The sequence below is a fragment of the Bombus fervidus genome, chromosome 1, assembly GCF_041682495.2.
Source record: "Bombus fervidus isolate BK054 chromosome 1, iyBomFerv1, whole genome shotgun sequence".
NCBI classification, from domain to species: domain Eukaryota; kingdom Metazoa; phylum Arthropoda; class Insecta; order Hymenoptera; family Apidae; genus Bombus; species Bombus fervidus.
The window spans coordinates 12,095,443-12,119,125 of record NC_091517.1 but is presented as its reverse complement, the minus strand read 5'-3'; the positions used below and the strand labels follow the sequence as shown (position 1 = coordinate 12,119,125).

At 27.9% G+C, this 23,683-nt stretch overlaps 4 protein-coding genes across 10 annotated transcripts in view; 3 read left to right on the top strand and 1 right to left on the bottom strand.

Annotated features, from left to right (window-relative positions):
* The first annotated feature begins 137 nt into the window (after window positions 1-137).
* LOC139986250 (uncharacterized) lies at window positions 138-3,357 on the top strand. Its single transcript, XM_072001448.1, has 2 exons — window positions 138-928; window positions 2,139-3,357. Exons 1-2 carry the CDS (start codon window positions 439-441, stop codon window positions 2,891-2,893), a joined length of 1,245 nt encoding a protein of 414 aa, XP_071857549.1. The 5' UTR covers window positions 138-438; the 3' UTR covers window positions 2,894-3,357.
* A 2,877-nt stretch (window positions 3,358-6,234) lies between these two features.
* On the top strand, window positions 6,235-7,879 carry LOC139986311 (uncharacterized). The gene is made up of 2 exons (XM_072001534.1): window positions 6,235-6,619; window positions 6,799-7,879. Exons 1-2 carry the CDS (start codon window positions 6,392-6,394, stop codon window positions 7,513-7,515), a joined length of 945 nt encoding a protein of 314 aa, XP_071857635.1. The 5' UTR covers window positions 6,235-6,391; the 3' UTR covers window positions 7,516-7,879.
* An 863-nt stretch (window positions 7,880-8,742) lies between these two features.
* Window positions 8,743-18,943, bottom strand: LOC139986257 (fatty acid hydroxylase domain-containing protein 2). 3 transcript variants are annotated; one of them, XM_072001472.1, is made up of 6 exons: window positions 18,763-18,943; window positions 11,985-12,111; window positions 11,733-11,836; window positions 10,984-11,311; window positions 10,242-10,514; window positions 8,743-10,050 (listed from the first exon to the last, which is right to left on the bottom strand). In XM_072001472.1, the coding sequence occupies exons 1-6, from the start codon at window positions 18,788-18,790 to the stop codon at window positions 9,891-9,893; spliced, it is 1,020 nt and encodes a 339-aa protein (XP_071857573.1). In that variant the 5' UTR covers window positions 18,791-18,943; the 3' UTR covers window positions 8,743-9,890. The 3 variants fall into 3 exon arrangements, with proteins under 3 accessions (XP_071857573.1, XP_071857563.1, XP_071857580.1); XM_072001462.1 differs by lacking the exon at window positions 18,763-18,943 and adding an exon at window positions 15,441-15,591; XM_072001479.1 differs by lacking the exons at window positions 10,242-10,514; window positions 18,763-18,943 and adding an exon at window positions 15,441-15,591.
* Window positions 18,944-20,153: 1,210 nt separating this feature from the next.
* LOC139986029 (uncharacterized) overlaps window positions 20,154-23,683 on the top strand; it is a 16,688-nt gene continuing 13,158 nt past the window's right edge. For 2 of the 5 annotated variants that reach the window (XR_011799558.1, XM_072001048.1), the window contains exons 1-5: window positions 21,310-21,531; window positions 21,606-21,983; window positions 22,067-22,419; window positions 22,505-23,264; window positions 23,427-23,535. Coding sequence is in view for 4 of the 5 variants with exons in the window: in XM_072001048.1 (XP_071857149.1) it covers window positions 21,325-21,531; window positions 21,606-21,983; window positions 22,067-22,419; window positions 22,505-23,264; window positions 23,427-23,535 (1,807 nt within the window). In the remaining variant the exon portion in view is untranslated. Of the gene's footprint in view, window positions 20,411-21,309; window positions 21,532-21,605; window positions 21,984-22,066; window positions 22,420-22,504; window positions 23,265-23,426; window positions 23,536-23,683 lie in introns of those variants that run through there. The other 3 variants (XM_072001066.1, XM_072001068.1, XM_072001058.1) reach the window with 3 other exon arrangements.

Sequence of the window (23,683 nt, the reverse complement as noted above, 5' to 3'; positions counted from 1 at the left end):
TGTTACACGAATAAAAAAATTTTATAAAGGAAACACAGGCATATATTTTGAATGATTTGATTTCCTCCTTAAAATCGAGGTCGAACTGTAAGCAACAAGTGGGAGAGATCGTGCGTAGAAGCGATCATTATCATGAAGAGTACATGATAAGTGGAACTGAGGACAATACGTAAGTTGGTTATTGGGATCGTACTGACTTGCCAGAAAGAACCGTTAACATTTGTATCGGATAAAATTGCTGATAATAGTCACACACTGAAGTAATTGATAAGGACATTAATCTTGTTATCTTGTTAGTAGTCGATCTTATAAATTCAGTCAATATCTAAAACCTATAAATTGTTCTTCGGTGCTTCTCTCGCCAACTGTAACTAATCGATCGAAAACTTACTATTAGATCGTTTTTCTTTCGTTAGTGTATTTCTCTCTGCTATAATAATGAATGACAACAGCGATGCGTTTAAAATTAAGAATGTTGTACTCCGTGATATCGAATCGGTTCTGCGTCAAAGGATCGGGGATCATATGATCATCGGGGATTATACCAGCAAATCATTATTACCTCCTGGAGAAAATTACGGAAGTTCGATTTTTAGCGTCGATGCTGAATTGAAGGATAAAAATACTGGGAAGAAGGAGGATCTTCATCTTATTGCAAAGATGTGTCCACCAACGGATTATCAGAGAGAAGTTTTCAATAGTTCTCGTACATTTATGAAAGAGATCTTTATGTACGATACTATTTTACCAGCTTATAATAAGTTGGAAGTGGAGTGTGGATTGAGAAAGAACGAGGTGTTCGAGATTTTGCCAAAATTTTATGGATCTAGACTGTCTCTACAACCGGATGGAGAGTTCGATGACGATGCTGTTATCCTTATGGAGAATTTGAAAATTAAGGGTTACTACACAGGCGATCGATCTATAGGTATGTATACATACTTTAGTGTAATTTGTTAAGTAAATTCTTAACTACCATTCGTCTTTAAGAATAGACTAAATTTTAATTTCATTATTACAGTCTAGTATATAATTTTGGAAGTATTAAGGAAATAGAAAATAATTATATTAAATCAATTTTTGTAATACAGTAATTTAATAAATAAAATATGTTTATATTTATGGTAATGACAAAAATATGGACGTCTATATACTATCTTTTTATAAAATTGTACTTCGTTTTAAAATGTAGCTATCTTTTTAATCATATCTCTTTGTACTTTTAACGTTTAAGTTCAAAGGTTTAATTATTTGAATCATTTTTCCGATAAAAAAAGTGGGACACTCATTTTTACAACGAAATGATAATGAAATTTCATTTAAAGTTTGCTTAAAACGAAAAATGTTAACACGAAATATTAGCGGCTTGATGTTATGTATATTTTTAATATTATATATAGATCAAGTCTCTCTTAAAATCGCTTGAGATTATTAGTTATAGATTGCTTTGAAACAGTTCCTATCTTATGAACTAATAGAAGAAAACTGTATTGTATTTTTATCGAAAAAATAAAAAATGAAATAATATAAATGAAAATAATATTTACACAAAGTAAAACTTAATACATTCATTGAAAAATTTAATTAACATAAAAATTTATATAAAATTTAAAAAATTAATTTATAAATTTATATGTTATTAATTACGAGTAACAATGTTTAATCTTTCTACTAAGTTATGTTCAGTGTCTTACGCAAGTATTTATGTATATAATCGTTTGATATTTACCGTCGAGATTTCTTACTCTGGTATTTTCGCTGAATCATGCTCATATATCCTTGACAATTTAAAGAAATCCTTAATACGTAAATACCTTGATTTCTATGTTAAGAACTCATTCTTAATGATTTTTCGTACGATGAGAATTACAAGTTTATATATAATATAGAATGCAAAATTTATTTAAATTTTAATGACCTTACAATTATATTTTATCGTTAAATTTTTTTCATTTCGATCATTTTATACAAACTCTATTTATAATAAATAACACGTAAAAATTTGTTTGCACACAGCGATTAAATTTTGCTTTAAGCAAGTTCCTTATAGATTTACTAAACCTAATATTTCGAAAGATATTTGTACTTATAAAATGAAATTTTATTTTCTAATTATTCTGTTTGATGGTTTTATACAGGTTACGACTTAGAGCACGCAGAGGAAGCAGTCAAGGCTTTGGCTAGATTTCATGCTTTAGGAATAGCTATGAAAGAGAAAAGACCTGGTATTTTCGAGGTGTTCAAGATGTACGCAAAACCTTTACAACATTCAAAGGACAACACGGATAATATGTTTGCATTGGTACTCAATCAAATAAAGAATGACCCAGAAACAAATCCTCATTACGAGAAATGTGAGAAAATTTTAACACAATTGAAAATGGAAGATCTTTGGACGGACACTCTTCGAGAACCATGGACGACCATTATTCATTCTGATTTCTGGGTGAACAATGTGATGTTCCATCGTAGCGAAAAAGGGAAAATCGATGGCGTAAAATTCGTCGATTTCCAAATATACCTTTACGGAAGTCCCCTGCGTGATCTGCTGTTTTTCCTTTACTCTAGTGTAAAGAACGAAACGACGGAGGAGCAAATCGATGATCTGTTGGATCGGTATTACGAAACTTTCATAAACACGCTAAGTAAAATGGGATGCAATACGAGTCTGTATACCAAGGAAGGATTTCAAGAGAAATTGGCCGAGGATGCCGAACGTGAGTTCATCCATGTAAGCTGGATGATAAAGGTGCTCACATTCGATACGAAAGAAATAGAGAATTTTGACGTAGATAAAATGCAGTCTGTACTTATGGGACATAGCGGAAATCAATTATTTAAAGACCGACTACGGAGACTCGTGCTCGTCTTTGTTAAACGTAATTGGATATAAAAAAATTATTACGAAGGTGGATCTTTCCGCACCTATAAAGTGACATCGTATATATGTACCTACGTAATCATAGCATATTATTTTTTAAATGATCGTATCCGATTTTTCCATATATCACAATCACAGATATATCACATCAATAAGAATTATATTCTCAATGATTAATCCAATCCATATCTGTAATCTGCAACGAAATAAAATCAGTTCAATTAAATAAAATTCAGTAAAATAAATCAGCGAGATAATATCAAATCTAAATGACAGGCGACAATAGGAAAGAATTTGGTCGAAAAACAGATAACATTTAAAGATAAACTAAATCAATGATAAAGGACGAACTCATAAATAAACATTTGATTTTTGGAGAGGCATTAATAAAATTTTAATCGTCATAAATAAATTATTTTCAAGAGATATAAATGTAATTAATAGTATAATAAAAGAACAGTAGTATTTTATATTTATTATGGTATTATCGTATGTAAAAATTTCATTATTCCAACTATATAATTATATATATATATATATGTATAATAAGAAAATCCTTTTTTTATATAAATTATACAGAGATATGAATAAATAATTCTTTTATGTGTCAGATTTATTGTTCACAACTGCATAATAAAGATTAGTTGCTTTATTTTTAGTGCGATTTAATGAATTCATATCAATGAATTATTTATCGGAGGATACGAATATTTAAAAATTGTACATTAACGGACAAAAGACACATATCTTTCATTATCACGAAAAAAATGGAGTAAATTAATAAAACTATTTTTAAACACAATGCGTGTATTTTATTCAATTTACACGGAGATTAGTTTTATCTCTTATACATAAATGAACGTGATTTCTTATGATGAGGCAAACAAGATTTATGATTAATCCCGATCTATCATTGTTTTTAAGATAAACCAATAATTTTGGTTAAGATTATTTAAATTTCGTTTGTATTACATAACTGTTTTTAACTATATCTGAAGTATAAAGTATTAGTTCGCAATTCCTTCACATGTCTATTCGTTCGAGGGGACTTTGACAAAATGAATTAGATATTGTTATCAAACACATATTAAGACAAGAGCTGAAATGGCATTTCGACATAATCCTTCCTGGATAACAGAGTTATGAAAGTTAGTATATATAAGTAATATCCAAACGTCAATGCATTGAAAATATCACGAATGATGGATTGTTTAGAATGTCTCTTTTACGAAAGTTTTATTCTCAGATAAATTCTATATTTATTTTAATCTACGGAAGTAAGTAATATAAGAAAATAGGTATGGAACTGAAAACATGCGTATATATACGTGTTATTTATAGAAAATTAGTATAAAAAAATAAAGGCAATAATGATACTGAAGAAAGGATGACAAATGTAACCTTGTGAGTTATCTGATAATGAAATATCAAGAATCGTTACAAGCATATTTTTATCGCTTGTCATAGAACAATAATTCTATAGGTATTGTCAGGAAACGGTAACGATATAGAATTATTAATCAATCATACAGCTTAGAAAATAGCGATAAAATCACTATTCAATATTTTTTAGTGGAGACCTTTACGTTATAAATGAATTCGTATGTATTAAAAAATTGCTAATGTACTTTTTATATTTGTGTTTTATTAAGCCCCATTCTTGTAACATTATTATTACTCCAGTGTGTTTTTCGACAAAGTAATTTCTCAAACGTGATACATAAGTATGTACAAAATGGGCGAACAATATTTAATCCTTTACGAAGTACGATAATCATAACAAGCAGTAATGGAATGCAATTGTAATTGTATTAGGTTGTTCGAAAAGTGTCTTTCTTTTACAGACACGTCTTTTATAATGACGCATTTTTATACAAACATGAAACATAATCTGTCAAACATTGTGATCTTTATTTTGATAGAACAAAATGGATCATACGTAATTCGATAAAATAATATAAAACGAAAAATGTTGTGCATTCATTATTTCCTTCTAAAACGAAAGAAACTTTTCGGACGACCTAATATATCTGAACTACGAGAAAATTTATTGATACATACGTAAACCGATTGGAATTGCGATGCAGAAGAATAACTTAATATGCGGAATATAATTTATATAAAAATTACTTAATAAAATATTAGAAAGCATCTTTCTAATTATAAAAATGTTCAAAGATATCTGATCATAAAATTATTCTATAATAAAAAAAATATTTTTGTTTGTATAATTGGACTAACAAAATGTAATAACGTTGAAAATATAAATATGATGTTATATAATAATAAACATTTAGGTATATGCTATAATAATATAAATATAAGTATTGTCTGCTTCGAAGTACAATGTATATATGTGTAATGTTATATAATGTTCTTCGTGACGGTATGTAGATATCACATTTAATGATAAGTTAATCGTATCGAGGATTTAATATAACTTTGTATAGCTTATATTTTGAAATAATAGTCGATACGATTAATGCGAAAATTTATATTTTGCACTTTATTAAGTAAACAATAAACAATCACTGTAATATTTTTTGTATTAATCATATACTACAAATTTTTTATACTAAATGGGTGGCAAATGATTATACGAGTTAGCAATTTTTTTAATATACTTGGTATTTTTAATATCACTTCTTCGATCCTTTTAGTACAAAAATTTTACAGAAAAAACATTATTAAAATTCAAAATGAGCTAATAATTTAATGTATCCAATTAAATTCCTATGCTCCTATTAATGGAAATCTATAAAAGATTTATCTCCTAATCTTATTTGGTGTCTAAAGTGTAATTACATATTTAATTCCCGATATCAAATAAATCTTCATACTTTTACATAAAGATTATCCTCATCAATAATAAATTAATTCTTATTTTAAATAAAGCTTGTTTGAAATCAAAAATATACATATTTTATATTTAGAAACTTCATTAACTGCATATTTTTTGTTGTCATTAGATAATCATTTATCCATAATAAGATAAAAGCTTGATGTGAAAAGTTTCAACAATTAGATATATATATGTATATACAGTTATTCAGATAATTGATCAAACACTCTTTCAAATAGAAATACTTTTTTAACTCAGGACCAAACAATTTGAATTATTCTGGAAAGTTAGAAAAACTACTTTACTAGATAACGCAAAAGTGTTTGATCAATTATGTGAGATGTATAGAGATAGAAAAAAAAAGAAAATAGAAAGAATAAAAGAAATTAAATTTATATTTTTTTAAACATAAATTACTAAAATTGAATTATTTAAAATCACAACAAAAAAAAGTGAAACCCTATGCATTCAATTAATGGAATATATTTATACTATATGTTTCTACATGTATATTTACGCAATAGTTAATGCCTGCTTACGATGGAACGAGAAGTTTCTTAGTGGTTGAGGCCACTTTTTTTTTTAGTTTTTCTATATTTTTATAAAAGTTTTAGCCAGATTTATCTGCAATTGGCCATATTACGAAATACAATTCTATAATTAAAATAATGAGTTTCTTTATGATGCAGAAATTTCATAAATTAATTTTGTTTATATGGCTCGTATCTGTTCTAACCTTATCTATCAGTGTTGAAATTAAAACAGATGGTGATACGATTTTAACGTTAACGTTAAATGCAAGCTTTACTGATGGAGATTCTAAACCTGAACATCGAACTTTACCTTCGCCAATTCAATTTACATCTGAATCTGTTAATTCTGCTAAAACCCAAAACGTATGTAGTAATGGTATTTGACAATTAGTAAGCATAGAAATAATTATCTTTAAACTTAAATTATATCATTTAAAAAACGAATGGTTTGTTTAATATGTTTACAATTTTTTCTATTTAAATAAGCTACATATAATGATGACAAGTAAATATATAACTGAAATATGTAAATATTATTACAGAAAAATGTTGCCACCCCTTTAGTTGCAGGGGAAGGTGGCCCAATTTCAATTATTTCTACTACTGAACCAACATTTTCTACTAATACACATAAATATATAACAAATGCTACTGACAGTTTAGATGTACGAGATAATGTATCAACAGAAGATGATAATGTTCCTTATGTAAAAAATAAAAAAACCACTTCTAAAATTGTATCAAGGAAAGGAGCAAATTCTTCCATTGAAACTATATCATCCAATGATACAAAGACAATAATTAAATCTTTAACAACAACAAATGTTCATAATATTGGAAAGATTGATACAAACATGAATGAATTAAAATCAAATATTACTGAGAAGCATACAAATACTGTTTCAAATACTACTGTAAATAGTACTTTGCAGGTTACAAATGTGATACAGCAGAAACTATCAAGTGCAGCTAACAATGCATCGTCAGTCCGAGAACATAAACATAAACCAACTAGAACACAGGCAGATTCTCATAGTGATAAGCAAGCATTTATAGATCATGCTAACTCATACTACTCAGGTTCACGCTTAGGAATGCCAAAGAAAATTGATTATGTTTTACCAGTTATTGTTACTCTTATAGCTCTGCCAGTTTTGGGTGGTATTATTTTCATGATATACAAACAAGGTAGAGATTGTTGGGATAAAAGACACTATCGGAGAATGGATTTCCTTATTGATGGGATGTATAACGATTAATGTCAACAAATATCATTTAGAAAGTGGGATCCTAATGCTAGTTTCATATATACAATATATAACAATTGAATATACTATTCTGCCATTATTGCTGCAATGAACATATACATATATTCCATATACAAATACTTATAAATTTTTTGGTTTACTATAACTTGCTGCATATATTTTTATTATTTTACTGCCTTGATATGAGATTTGTTATTTTATATATACTATGTCATGTATGAAATTTGAACATTCATGTTTGTAAATTTGGATAAATGGTGCTTAGGAAAGACAATATGGAAATAATAACAAATTTACAATTATAAAAATAGCAATATTTTATGATTTGTACAAATAAAGTAGTTTCAAAGTTAAACTTTAATCTTATTTTGTAAGATAATTATTAACCTGTTTATAACTTTTATAGGTGAAGAAATGTACATTAAAATAATTTTTGAGATTAATGGTTTTACTCAAATAATTTTATCTGTAAATGATTTATTATTAACTTATGCTAATTTATCACTAAAAGTTCTCAATAGAGAAATAAACGTATTACAAATTTGATTGTGAGAACAGTATTATTATAATTTATTTTAATAACTCAAAGTAAAATTTTTCTGGTAACAATATAAAAATGTTTTTACATTAAAGGAAATTGGTTTTTTCTATTTCCATATAATTTCCTTCTCACTATACCTTGGTTGTATTGTTAAATTTAAAAATGCTCTTGAGAATAATTTACGAATTGTAAAATAATAATATCTAGCTCACCAAAGAAGTATCTGATTTGAATAATTTGATATCTCAATTTAATTCCTATAATTGTTAATTGTTATTTACATTTTTGGAAAGATATGTTTATGTAAAGCAATAATTATTGCTATAAACATGCAAATGGAATAGGAATTGAATGTCCATTTGTAAATTTATTATACTATAGAAAATATAAGCAATATTTTATGTAATTACTTTATCTAATAAGGTTTCTGCAATTGTTATTTATAATGATGGAATTTTATAAATTTCTTGTTTATTTAATGTTCGTAAAATTTGTATGTTATCTGGGTGTAATAAAGCAATAACTATATTATATATATATATATATATATATATTCTTATAAAATATAAATACTTGTAACTAAAAATGTTTGATTATTTTTTATATTATATATTACGTTGTATTACCTTTCACTTTATATATTATAATTACATTTTAATGTAAAGGAAAATTCGTAGTTTTGATTTTTTCTTTTTATTAGTAAGCTTGTTATGTAGATACATAAAATTATGCATATTAGCATTGCATATAAATTACAAAGTTTATAATGACAAAGAATAATGTAGCCATTTTTAATAATAATCGTTAACAAATTATAGGATAGTTATAAATATGATATATAATTTTGTATACATGTATTAATTTAATTTATACATGTAAAAATTTATTATACGAAAAAATAGATGAAGCTTCAATTCCGTGATTTGATCTATGTTTTTAGTATATAAATAAGTTTGATTAGAGAAAGAAGTTATTGATATTAATGTCTTCAATACTTTTAAATAGTTTGACTTATTTTGCAAATTTAAAGCTTTAAAGTGCATAATCTTTGATGGCTAGTAACAATCTACAGCAATTATAATTTTTACTATAATACTACAATCTTAATTTCATCTTAGATTAAATATTTATTGCTTTTATTATTGAATTAAATATAAAAATAGTAATTGTCACAAATAGCTTTATCTTAATGTTGTAATTTCAATATAAATATAATTTTGTTACGTAGATGTTCTCAGAATATTGCTATGTCATGTAATTATTAACAGGGTAATATGCAGGTGAAATACTCAATATCGTTCTAAATTTCCCAACAATGTATTTGTCGTAAAAAAGATATTCTAATAATCTAAAATTCGCCCATTAAAGTTATGGTAAAATTCTTTCCGTTATAATTTTAGAACGATCATTTTTACATCTGAAAGTATTCGTTATAAATACTCTCAGAAAGTTACATTTGTCGTGTTTTCATACAAAAAAATTGTTTACGCGAATAAATTGTTTAATAATAATAATATTACAATCGCACCATTGTAAAGTTTGTAGTAATTGAAACTATTTACAAACTGATAGCAATAAAAAATATGCAGTTTCTACATAAAAAAATGTACTTAGTTGACGAACGATAAACATTAAAAAATTTTAACTTATACTATATCTTGTTGATTAAATTTAATTCATCGATTGTTCTTCACGAAAATTAATAAAATAAGAAGAAAGAAACAGAAAAATACTACAAATGTAGAAGTATTTATACTGCATTTCCATATTAAACATATTCTCGTACTGAACTTTCATATTTAATCACGATGTTCGATAAAACATTCTACTTAGATTTATACTTCACTTCATCCGGAAAAGCTTCTCTTGGGGGAACCAAGCTAAGCATCATTACATGACGTTGATAAGCTCTGGAATTACGAAATTGCGTATCTGTTCCGTGAATTCGATCCAATACTCCCAAAACTCCAAAGCATTGATTAAATCTAAAATATAATAAGTTTAATATTCAATATTAAACTTCCATATAAAATATATTTATATCGCTAGAGACTTATGAAATACTAGTAAGAAAGTAAACAAATTATTTTATTAGCGCGTGTACAACTCAATTCAATCTATTTAATATTAGGGATAAATAATCTCAAAAAAAAAAGAATGTATGAAAATTACTTACTTTAAGTGGTGAAAATCGTGAGCTTCTGGAGATGGAAAGAACGGTAGGTGGTAACCAGAATGAGCATTTAATGTAGAGAGAATAGCAAGCGAGAACCAAAGCCAAGCAGTAGCCACATGAGAACCTACGATGAATACTCCCAAAAACGGTGGTAATAGATTTGAGCCAATGTGTTCTAAAGGATGACAATATAGCGATGTTACAGCTATAGGGGCCGTCCATTCGTGGTGCTGCTTATGTATATACTTATAGAGATAACGGCTATGCAGAAATCTGTAATATAATTTTACTTTTACATACATTTATTTACAACAATATAGGCATATAAAACACTACGTAATACACATACGTAATAATGCAGAGGAACATTTATCCAAACGTGATTTTAATTGCTTAGTAAGATAATTAAAAATTATTTTTCTGTTTATCTATATAAAAGTATTACTCCTTAATTACTTTAAGCAATGCACATAATGAATCATTTTAATTTACTATACACATAAATAGATTTGGTACAAAAAATAATACAAGAAAGATTTAGAAACTGATATTTGGCACATTTAACTTTCTTTTAACTCAGTATACGTACCTTTCAAGATGAATTAATTTAGGGATTAATACAGGCCATCTCGTATAATCCATATTTATTAACGATAAAATGTTTTCTAATGAAGCTTTATGAGCGACTTAAGAGCAAAGTTAACAAAATACCTTAATAGGGGGTAAAAAAGAAATTGCATACCTATGTGAGTAATAAAATCCAATTTCCTCGCATAATATGTGGATGGCGATTTCAACGAGCACCCAGTGGAAGGTCGGCAATTCGCGTACAGGCGGATAACCGCGCCATTCCATAAACTGATAACTAACGCACGCTAGAGGAACTCCAACAATGATCTGATTGAATAGTACTTGAGCGATTACTTTGCACAATTCCCTCGTGTCGACTGGTTCGTTCGTACCCGGTTGTATTTTGTACTTCCGCAAAACAGCCGGTCGATTAGTTATGTCTAGAATCGTGTAAATCCCACCGAAGAACCAATATACGAAGAACATTAGTCCCAATGAGCCTGGAACGTATTAGTTCCAAATTTGTAATTTTTTACAGTTTTGCAAGAAATTGGTAAACGTACGTAAGACAACAAGAATGTTCCAAGATAAGTTTCAAATAATTTCTTTCTTTAATAGATCTTGTTTTTGTTCTCGTATAATAAAATATCATATTTGTATAAACATCTTTTTTCTTAAATAAAAAAAGAGGAAATAAAAGATAACTCAATTGTATATTATCTTATATCGTGTTTCATAGAAGTGTAGCATCTTCCTTATTATTAATATCTCTAACGCATTTGAAATAGTTTTGTGATAAAATTCAATTTCGATGACATCATCATCATCAATCGATCTCGAACTGGATTTTTCATTTTAAATGGTACTTATTTAGGAACTGCTGTATATTCTAAATATTCTCGTTGTTTTATCTTGATATACCATGAACCCAAAGCGTGAGAGGATCGTCTCCTAATGTGTCTAAGATTGTGTCCCATTGTGCTTGCCAGAAATCACCAGAGGCTCCCCAAAATCTTTCTAGATGCCTAATAAATGAAAGTATCGAAGCAATGAAATGATTATGGTAAACATGAGTCGTTCAATCTTAAAGGTAACGATATCTCTTAATATTTGATTGAATTGCAAAAATGTGGAAGCCATATTTATAGGTATACGTCATTCGTTAGAATTTACCATGTTAACGAGTTGCAGAACGCAGCGAACCCGATCAATACGGTTCCGATTACGAAAAGGACGCTTCTTAAACTCGAAAGCAAAGTTGGTGGTGTTTGATTCTTACAATCATCGCCGGTCGCAGGCACTGTAAAGAACAGATTGTTATTAACTTTATGTATAGTTTTTATAGTTCTTTTGATTACATCAATTTTATATCATCACAAATGGCATTTAATTTATGTAATTTGGAAGAGATATTCTTTGATCTTGTCGTTATTATTACTTAAGCTCGCCGTTTTTTTCAAAAATTTAAATTCACATTTAATAATTACATCGAGCGATTACTTATTTTAATTACTTATCCCGTATAATTTTTTGTTTCCTATTATGTTCCAGAAAAGGATAGTAATGGCAGAAAGTTCGGTTTCAAACAAAAATGTGTGAGAAAAGACGGTGCGACGTTTGCACAACAGGACGTTATACAAGATAACCCGGATTCGATCGACAATGCACTGAACAGCCACTCGACTTTAGCCCTTTCAAACGTGCGATTACGTGCAATTATCGTTTTTAACGTATTCGCGGACAAGTTGCACGAAACCGATTATCGACGTTCGAATTATTACATACCATGCCATACCATATTTACGAATTCAACATTTTTACAAAACAATTTTTACACGGAAATGGTATATGTGAAACATAAAAAAAACTATTATAAACGGATACATTTATTACAAAAATTATGTCGATAAAATGCTGATATTTAAAGATTTTCTATTTTATATCGTTAAAACAAAAGAAATAAAATTAATTTCTTTTTATTAAATTATCTTATAGATATTTTAACAAGCAAAAAATGAATAAATACGTGGCAGTCAGGGAAGGTCGCATGCATGACTAACAATAAAAATTAATACAGTAAATTTTGTGATAGATGATGCCTTGCTTGTTGTCTTAACGAATGGCATCAATGTTTAAATCAACTACGAACATGTCATCCTGTACGTCAAGATCTAATTAAATACACGTAAAACCATATTCTAATGTATTTACAAATTGATTTAAGTATTGCTTTATATATATATATATATATATATATATATATATATATGAAGTGTCGTACAGCTTACAGATTTGAAACGATAGAAGGAAAATAAAAATCTCATTAGATGAAACAATATGATTTCGAATAGTGCATCATATAATGTATTATATATGACTGCTCTGGAAGTGGAGCTTAAAAATCTATGTGACTCATTTTCTTTTTTAATGAATCATTTGTTAGACATATTATTCTGCTGCTATCTATTGAACATTTTATCGCGCATCAACCAGATTAACATGTCCTTGGCTTTTTTATGCTTCGATTTTCCTTCCTGTTAGCTAATGTTTATTTAAAGATCCCTTTATCTTCCCTTATTCAATCTTTTCAATGTACATTAATTTTTAAAATATACCTATCTATTATGCCATTTATTTTCTAAAATATATATACATATATATATTACAAAATTTAGTTTATCTTTCACAGTAACATCAGTCTAAATCACATCCTCTTAATGATTTCTCATAAAATTTGGACTGATTATGAAGTAGTACGTTGTTTGATGAGATGAACGGATAAAACTAATTATAAATGGATATACTGTATTGGAAAATTTTATTCGTCTAATTGAATAATTTTTATGCAAGGCACATCAATATGTCATGCTTTTGTCATGTCATTTGCTGATGCTTTGATTATCTATAATATATAATTTTATATATATATATAATTTTTTTAAATAATTTCTATAAATCGTCAGACGTAGAATTTTCAAGTCACGTTAAAAAGCGACTTCTGCTATAATATCGCAATACGTAAGGGTGAAAGTTTCACGAGCTCTGAAAACATAATGAGATTTCACTTGTAAAATAAATACATCAATTCTCGAAGAGTTTATTTTTACGCTCTCGATAATATTGACAGACATACTTGTGTTTAATCCGTATTCGTAACATTGATTTGTAATTTGCCCTGGATACTCATACTTGTTATATTTGTTTAAGTTATAAGTCTTCAAAAGTTATGATATTATCATTATATAACCGTGTTGCAAGTGTAACAGCTCTTTCCCGAAAAACTAATATCATGATATCTCACCATCGTGAAAATTTCAAATCTAACATTTCATACGGAAAGATTTATCATTGCCGCATATGCAATAACACATGGAAAATTTGTAAAAAATTATTTTTGTTTCACGATTGCGACATATTTCGCAACTTTTGTTTAATGTTTATATTATAGTTACAAACATCTTTTGAAGATTAGATTCTTCTACAACAATTTCTTCGGTAATATTTCTTTGTGTAGCATCAATGATTTCGGATCATTGTTTTACCTATAATTCAATGACAGGATTTATAATACCATAGTAATCTTTCTAAGATAGAGTTTTTGAGTATGGATAGATTTCGTATTCATTATCTTTATTTCGAGATTGTTTTATTTCGAAAATGTATCATTTTCTATTATTGAAGATATGTATATTTATCTTCGTTTATGCATTTATGGTAAATTTAAAGATGCAAAAATGCATAGAGTATACTTATATACATTATATACGAAAATATATGTAAAATATATCATTACGTATAATATCTAGTGGGTGAAGAAAATTTTTGTAGTGCGAATTCTCTCTAAAAAACAGTCGAAAACGTACAGTACAGATTTTACGTACGAGTCTTCGCTTTCAAGAATATCGAGTTTGAAAATTTGTTAAGTATATTTAAACGGCTAATCAGAGACTAGGTATGAATAGAAGACAATCGGTAGGAAATTACTCTATATGCGAAAATAAGACAATAATGTGAAATAAAATTTTTCCATTTCAAACCTTGTTTTCAAGAAGTTTTCGACAGTTTGGACATATTTGGCTAAGAACTAGCTTAGTACAGGCACATAATAAATTTTCAAATTTAGTTTTCTCAAAAACAAAACGTCTTATGAAAAAATTTTATTCTACATTTCATACTTATTGTCACATGCAGAATAACTTTCTGTCGATTATTTAGTTTTGTTCAATTCGGAATTATACAAGTTCAAGCATACTTGTCAAATTTCCAAACTTGATTTTTTCGAAAATAAAGTATCACACGCAAAAACTTTACTCTATATTTTTGATTAATTTTTTCACGAAGAATCATCCCCTACCCGGTTATACTGCTATTGTCGGAACACTTTATAAATATCCGCAATTTATTCGTAACAAGATTCGAAGAAAGTCTCCTTAACGTATCAAGTAAATACATAGCTCCCTCTTTAGTTCACAAACTCCACGGAACATCTCGCACATGATGTGCGTCACAAAGCGCGGATTCGAAGAAAGGAGAATTCGAAGTATGTATTTATAATGTACATTTGCACAGTGACACGCTTCATTCACGTTTCGAGACATATTCTCGTCTGTGTTTTCACTGATATTATACCTTTTCGTCGAAAAAAAGTTTCGAGTAGTGCCATCGTGAAACTTGTCCTCAGGATCTGATTAAAACACGCACTTTTTATATTCACGCTCTTATGTTCAGACTTTGATGTACGGCATTGCGTTGTCGAGTGACACATACTGGCCAAACTCGTGTTCTTTCATCCTTAACTATACCTCAGACAATATAATCGCCCCTCCACCACTTGCTCCTTTTTACTCATACCACTTAATCTTTTACTACTCCGTGGAAGTAAATACTAGATTGTCAAAAGTCCATTAACCGCTGCTAAACATGTTTATGTTTGATTTCTGACGATGACGTTTCGAGTATTTTGAATGGAAGTTACATCAGTAGATTTATCAAATGTTCTAACTTTTGGATTACAAATTTCTCGAAGATAAGAATTCAACGGTTTTCTTATAATTGATTTATCTTTATATTTCCCAGTTTTATTATGAAAAATAATTTCATCATTAAATTTACCTTCACAAAGTACGTAGCTTTAATTATTTTTGAAATATTTTCCTATTAGTCATGAAATTCTTGTTTTATACGAATCTTAGTTCTTATTTTTGTAAATATTTTTCATATAAAACTACAATGTTTTGTATAATATACATATGTACATATCTATATGTCATAATGACAAAGAGCATATACAATGTATTTTCGTTGACGCTTAAGTATTCCAAATATGATCGTACACATTTAAATGAATCACTGTTAAAAGAATGTGTAGAACTAAAATCTTGTTCACAAGTCATTCTGCATTAAATTATGTGATAAATATTCAAATAAAAATAACTAATTTCCAACTAAAGAGAAGAATATATGTAGCTTACATGAAAAGTATTAAAACTGTGATACTAAAAATTTAGATTGCAACATTTCATAACTCATGAATACAGTGTATGTATAATGCGTTGCGGGTAAGTTAGCAGATGGGAGGAATGCGGGTCCGATTGGTTATTTCTGTTAGACTCAACACAATCATAAAGATAAGCACGAGTATTGGCCAAAAGTGTCACATATGCAGATAAAACAATATAGCAATGTGTGACGGTGAGCGATAGAAAGCAGTACCTCCCTTGCCCCTGTGACGCCCTGACGACCAGCGTTGTTTGATTCGTGAATATTTGAGTCACCGAACGCGTTACTTTACATCTAAACGATATAATTAAGAGATGCTCTTTAAATTTTAATTTACTTGCGCTATCTACATAAACATTATAGCATTTACAACACAAAGACATTGATATAACGATAATATATTCACGACCTCTATATATATTATCCTTTTTATTATCTGATAAATTTCATGTAGAATCATACTAGTTGGATATAAATGGATCCGATTGTAATATTTTTTACGCTATAGTTCCAATGTCTTACTTATGTTTATGCAATAAATTTGCAAAAACAGTAATAGAGAACAAAGCATCATTATTTATTAATTTTCTATTCTAAATAAACACGAATTCTATTTTACACATAACGGACATGTAAACATCTTTTTATACTAATTACATATATGTGAGTCATATGATAAAAATGATGAAATAGATAATAATTTTTCATATAAAAAAATTGCTTTTATAAAAAAATAAAATAATCCAAAGTTGTAACTAGTTGGTTAAGCTTGAAACTCCATAAACGGGTTAAAGGCTTAGGTAAGTTATATTAGAGAGAACATATATAATTCAAATGCTAAGCATATAACAGCTACCTTAAATGTCGAGCTAGATTAAAGGTGAAATACATATAACGTGTAAGCATTATACAAATTGAACCATCATTCATAATCTGCAAGCATCAACACAGTATATATAGTAATAGAAATACAAAAAATTCAATAATATACATTTTTTATAGAAATAGTATGAAATATTAGAATATTGAATTATTTTATTTGCATTAAGTACATAGTGTAACGTACATATAAAATAATTGCATAAGGAAATATGTACATATATATTAATTGTAACTACAATTAAGTATAGTTTCAGATATGAACATTTGTTAAAAAAGGAGATGAAGAAGATGAATTTCATAATAATCGTTGAACATTTTTGCTAGATTTCGTTAAAAATATTTACAATAAAGAAACTTTGCTTATTATATGACTTGATTCGAAAATTGAATCGCACGTGACAATTTAACCCGATTAAGGTCAAACATTGCTCTCGCATAATTTGTCCTATTGCACCGTGTATCTTTAAACAGTTCAATTATAATTTTATTTGATTTATATCTGTGCAATAATTTGTTGCATAATATGAATTATGGATATATACTACTTTGTCTGGAATATAGTTCGATTCACAAAGCATTACATGTCTATATCTTGCGTGCAATAATTAGATAATATGTGTGGAATTAATTAATACATTACATGAAGAAATTTAAATTTAATGCAGACTATTTAATACATTCAACACATACTTACTTCTTGCGTGTTCGAGAATGTATTTATTTTATTGTAAAAAACAGTTCTCTCTGTTATTTTTAGAAATGAGTACATCGTAAATTGAAAAATATTGATGGTTATATGTGATACTAAAATGTTTTCAATATTGAATAACTTTAATTTTTCAATTCGAAATCAATTTATAACTTCGATACTATTGTATGATACATTCACCTCTCTATAAGAAAAAGGATTACTTACTTTACTAGAGTAAAGGATTTATTTAATACAAATAAATAAATAGCTTAATCAACGTTGCCTGTATACATTGTAAATAAAAGCTTCCACAGTGGGAACGGTGTATATATCTTTATTTTTTTGCATGATACGATAAGCGGGGCCATGTTAATGTCTTGATGAAAACACTAATTTCATTATTGATTAAATTCATATCGCTCACCTTGTGTCTGTGATCGTGGCTATGTACAAGTTGGTAAAATAAAAACGATAATTTCCTTTCATAATTATGATAACCGCTATACAAATCAAACTTATTAGCGAGCAAAAGATAAAAGACCAAATTGATCAATTAATGCGCGTTTATTTACATCTCCGCCTACAGCTTTCTTCCCTCCAAAAGTGTATGTCAATAATCGAATGCATATCGACACATACATATACACATATACATCGACATCACATTTGAAATCGTAGAATAAGTAAAAAAATGTAGAGAAGGTGAAAGAAGTACAATCAACCGCCAGTGAACTATACTTAATAAACGAAAACATACAGTTCAACGAATTATGGTTTTGCTTGTGGTAACTGTCACAGTGCCGTCGTAGATTCACTCGACTTGTTTGACGTGTTTTATTCAAGAGTTAACAGGAAGAAATCGAAATGGTCTCTTCCTACCTTTGAACTGGTTCTGCACGTCCATCATGGTTGAAGATGGTAATGTTTAATGAAAAAGCCACGGAAATTCTTGCGTCTGAAGTTAATGGATCGCATTTGCCACAGTATACATGATAGTCGATAAATGCAGACCGTTGATACTGGCAAATGCGCCGTAGCACCAAGCGCGTACCACCAGCTCGAATATACGTATACATATACATACACTTTCATGTGTACAATTATATATATGCATGCATGCATGTGTGTGTGTGTGTTGTGTGCGTGCGTGTGTGTGTTGTGTGCGCGCGTGTGTGTGTGTGTAGATGTGTATAGATCTGTATAGATGGGTATATATAATAAACCGTATTCTATAGTGTACAATGCAATCTATATATACATGTGTATATGAAACTTGCGTTTACGCATACGTATTAGGTTAGAATTGTACTTATGTCTTTTTCTTTTCTTGTTAGAGCTGACTACCATCAACGTGCTAAAAGAGAAAGAAACTTGATTAGAATAATATTTGAAATCTATTTATTCATTCACATTCATTTCCTTTTTTATTCTTTATATAATTTATTAATAATTGTTAATAAATACTATGTATTTACTGTTAGATGTTTAATATTTAAAAAGAGCGCTATAAAAAGTAACTAGATTTTGCATGCTATTCTGTAGGTGTTGAAATGTTTTTTGTTGCACAATACACATAAGAATCAGCTGTTATCACCTGTTGTGTTACGATGTATGTACCTATATTGAAATGTACGTGATAGGTTACAATAGGATTATTTTCTTTACTATTAAATGATCGTCTGAAGTTAAAAAATTCATTATTTGTAAAATACAATAATCCAATTATTATAAACTGACTATTGATTTTATAAAAGTAAAGAAATAAAAACTAATTAATATACAGATAAATTTTTAATTATACCAAAATAATAAAAGAATAAAAAATTGTATAAAAAATTGTTTAGTTTTAATAAACGATTTATTAAATATACTCTTATATTATTAAAACATGAATAAAAAATGGTATAGTGAATTTTGCTAAAAAATTATTTTCAACAACAATACTTATGCAATCTTACATTTTTACAATTGTGGTATGTTTATACCCTACATAATCTTGTCTGACAAATATAAACAATTTTATTAAAGTTTCCAATAAAATATTGCAAAATTAAATCATTAAATTTGTCGTTCTCATAGTAAGATAATAGAGGTTTCCAATTTGTACTTCACTAATATTAAAATGAAAATTCCAATATATGAAGAAAAATTAGGGAATATATTCGGAATAGAATTGTATAAGTTTTAAATTGTTATTCTAAATCTTCTAACAGTCATAAAGACTTCCGTAATGTGGCAGCACATATGCGCTTAAGAGATCCAACCAACACTTCAAACTCCAACTGCTTCCGTATGTAAAGGGAGTAATGTAGACTTTACATTTTGAAGCATAGGATTACAATTTGCTTGGTATTTTTATGTACTTATTAGTAAAATTATTGTAAATATTGTAAAATTAATGAAATATGGACATGAATGGATTCGGTATTGATTACATACAGATGTGAGTGATAAAAATACTTTAATAAAATATGTGCACGAATGATAACGGGTTTCCATCTTGACAATTTCAGAAATATAAATAAAGGTAAATACAGTTTGAAAAATAATTACTTTGTGTTCTTATAAGAATACAAGTTTATTTAGAATATATATGAAAATCACTTATTTTGATATGATTTCTAGTTTTTAATGTCAAAGAATGTTAAAATATGTGCTTTTCTCTTGTAACATAAATTACGTCATCTCATTACTATTTAAACTTATCTATGTAATTTTATTTATTGTTTAACTTATTATCTATTTACTTTGTAATTTATGTATAACATGTTCCTTTTCTAATTAAACATATTTTGAGGTTAACTTCTTCAGTTATCTATTCATTAGAAAGCCATATGTGTCATGTTATAATTTCAGTTTAAAATATTGTATGTAAAATTTGGTCAATTATTTTTTGATATTATATTAAGCAAATATATAAATGTTTTATATATGTTTTATATTGTAGCTATATAAATGTTTTGATATATAAAAGTAAATTCATATTAAATATATATAAGTACTAAAATTTTTATATCTAGATTTATATTGAATGTATATTTCTTATTGTTGTATATAATATGTATACATTAAAATTAATATATGTGATATACAAGTATGCATTAATGAAAATGTCTATGTACAATACATAAGTCTGATTATAATATTAGTATATTTCTTATCTGATAGTTTATATAAGATGTCATTGAAAAAGTTCCTACTTAAATGCTGTGTTGTAAGCATTAAATATGCCACAAGGTAACTCGTGTGTATTCTGACATTCAACATCTATACATATAGATAATACAATTAGTTTACCCCCGTTTAGTTTTCATCCAATTAGTCTATGAAAATGAGAGCAGTGGGTGACACACTGTCTGACCACTTTATAAAAACTTTCACTGCCATTGACATCATAATTTCTTATTTAAAAGAGTTTAAGTTTGTTTTATACAAATTATAATGAAGTGGTTTTTATTGTTCTTAATTCTACAGTTTACAATGTGGGGTGTATCAGAAGAACCACCAGGAACCACGGAAGGGGAAGCATCTGAATCTATGGCACATGCGAAAGAAAAATGTGAACAAAACAAAAGCCAGTTGGAATCTCTTAAAGAAATTATGTTGAAAAATAAACAGAGTTTAAAAAAGAAAGAAGAGGAAGTTCAGGTAGTAAATATTAATTTATAAAATTTTAATGGAAAGATTTGAATATCTCATTGAAAATTTAAATTTAAATTTAGGAATATGCAAGGAGACTTTCCAAAATTAAATCCAGAGCTAAATTGTCACGTAGGAGTAGAGAAAGACATTTGACTTCTACAGATGTAACTCATACATCTGAGACATCTCTGGCAGATACATCTGAAGAAAGTATTGATGATATTAGTCAGGCAAAAACTGCAAAAGCAAAGTCTACTTTACTCCAAAAGAAGCTAGCAGAAAATAGAAAAGCTTTTGAACAACGTAACAAAGAAATAATAGAAACTAAACGTGCAGTTGAAGAGAAAGTAGAAGCTATTAGGCAACAGTTAGAAGAAAAAGATGTGGCAGTAGTGGGTTTTCAAAAGGATCAATTATCATCCATTGCCCCTGTTAAACCAGTCATGATTACTTCTGATGTTAGCAAACAATTTTTACAACCTTTTAATAATAAATATTTTTACTATGCTATTGGTAATTACACTTAATATTTTAATTATAGGTCATGTCACCAATGCAAATTGAGAGTATTCAGGAAAAAGAAAACAAAATTGCAGAACTTACTAATAAAATTTTGGAGCTTGAAGCTACAATTATGGATCTCCAAGAAAATTTAAAAGAAAAAGACTCTGTTATTGAATCTAAGACAAAGGCAGTTACCCTTATGTCTGCAGATCTTTCAAAAAAGGGTAAAACGACGTTAGATACTCTCGAAGATACGAAAGACGAAATGCGAACGATGCAGGAACACTTTGTACTTTTAGAGACATCCCTGAAAAATAAAAACGAGAATCTCTTAATACAATTGCAAGAAAGGGATAATAAAATAACAGAACTAGAAAATTCGGTTGATGGGTAATTTTATAAATTTGTTAAATATATTTTATAACTGATTAAAATATATTTATTTATTATTTCTTCTATCTATTACTTTATTTAGGTTTAAGAAAGAAATTAACAAGCAAAAGTTGTCTGAGTCAGCAAGTGCTGACTTTTCTCGTTCCACAATGGATGCTTTGGTAGAAACTAAAGAAGCAATGAAATCAATGCAAGAAAATTTTGTACTAATGGAATCTTCTCTTAAAGCGAAAAATGAGAATTTATTACAGCAATTAAAGGATTATGAGTTGAAGTTAGCAGAAGCTAATGAACGAGTATTTAAATTGGAATCTGGTATTGGAATAGTCAGAGATCCGACTGTTGATGATTTGCAGTTTAAATTGCAAAAATTGGAACATAATAATAAACAGTTGCAAGATGAAAAATATGAGTTACAAAAAGGTGTTGCAGAATTACAAGATAAAATTGTAAATATATCTATGCATGGTAATGGTGCAATAATGGAAAAGGATAATAGAATAGTTGAACTTGAAAATTTAGTAGAAGAGTTAAAACAATCTAATAAGCTTCTTGAAGAAGAATCTAAAGCAGAATTGCAAAATCAAGTAGCAGATTTAACATCAAAAAATGAAGAATATTCAAATAAAATAACCGATCTTGAAAATTTGGTACACAAACTTGAAGAACAAAAAAATGAAATTGTGGCAAAATTACCAGAAGAAAGTACTATTAAAGAAGGTGAAAAAGTGATGAAACTTACCAAAGAATTGGAAGAACTAAATAAGGGTATGATTAAAATTAAAGCACAACATAAAAGTAAAGTAAAAAGCCTACAAAAACAGTTGGAGAACTTTAAAAAGGTAAAATATATTAATACTATTAATTTATAAGTTTTAAGTCCAGAAATTTATTAATCATTTCAAAGCTTTATAATTTTTAAATTGATCAATTATGTGAAAGTATAAGTAATTATTTACTTAAAATAATAATGAAATTCGTTTACATGTAATTTTGTAATTTAGGTGTCTGATACAAATGCAGAACTTGTCAGATTGGGGAACCAAGTGGCATTATTAGAGGAAGAGAAAGGTAACCTTCAGCTGAGTCTGGTAGACTTTGATGAGCTTAAAGGTAGGAACCAGGACAGAAATTCTGTCATCGTTGTTTTCATTGTTCTAGTTTTGTTATCAATTTTACGTGCAATGCATTGTCTATTTATATTATTCTTAAAATAATTATCCATAAGTCCTGTTGTTGTTTTCCTTACTGCAGAGAAATT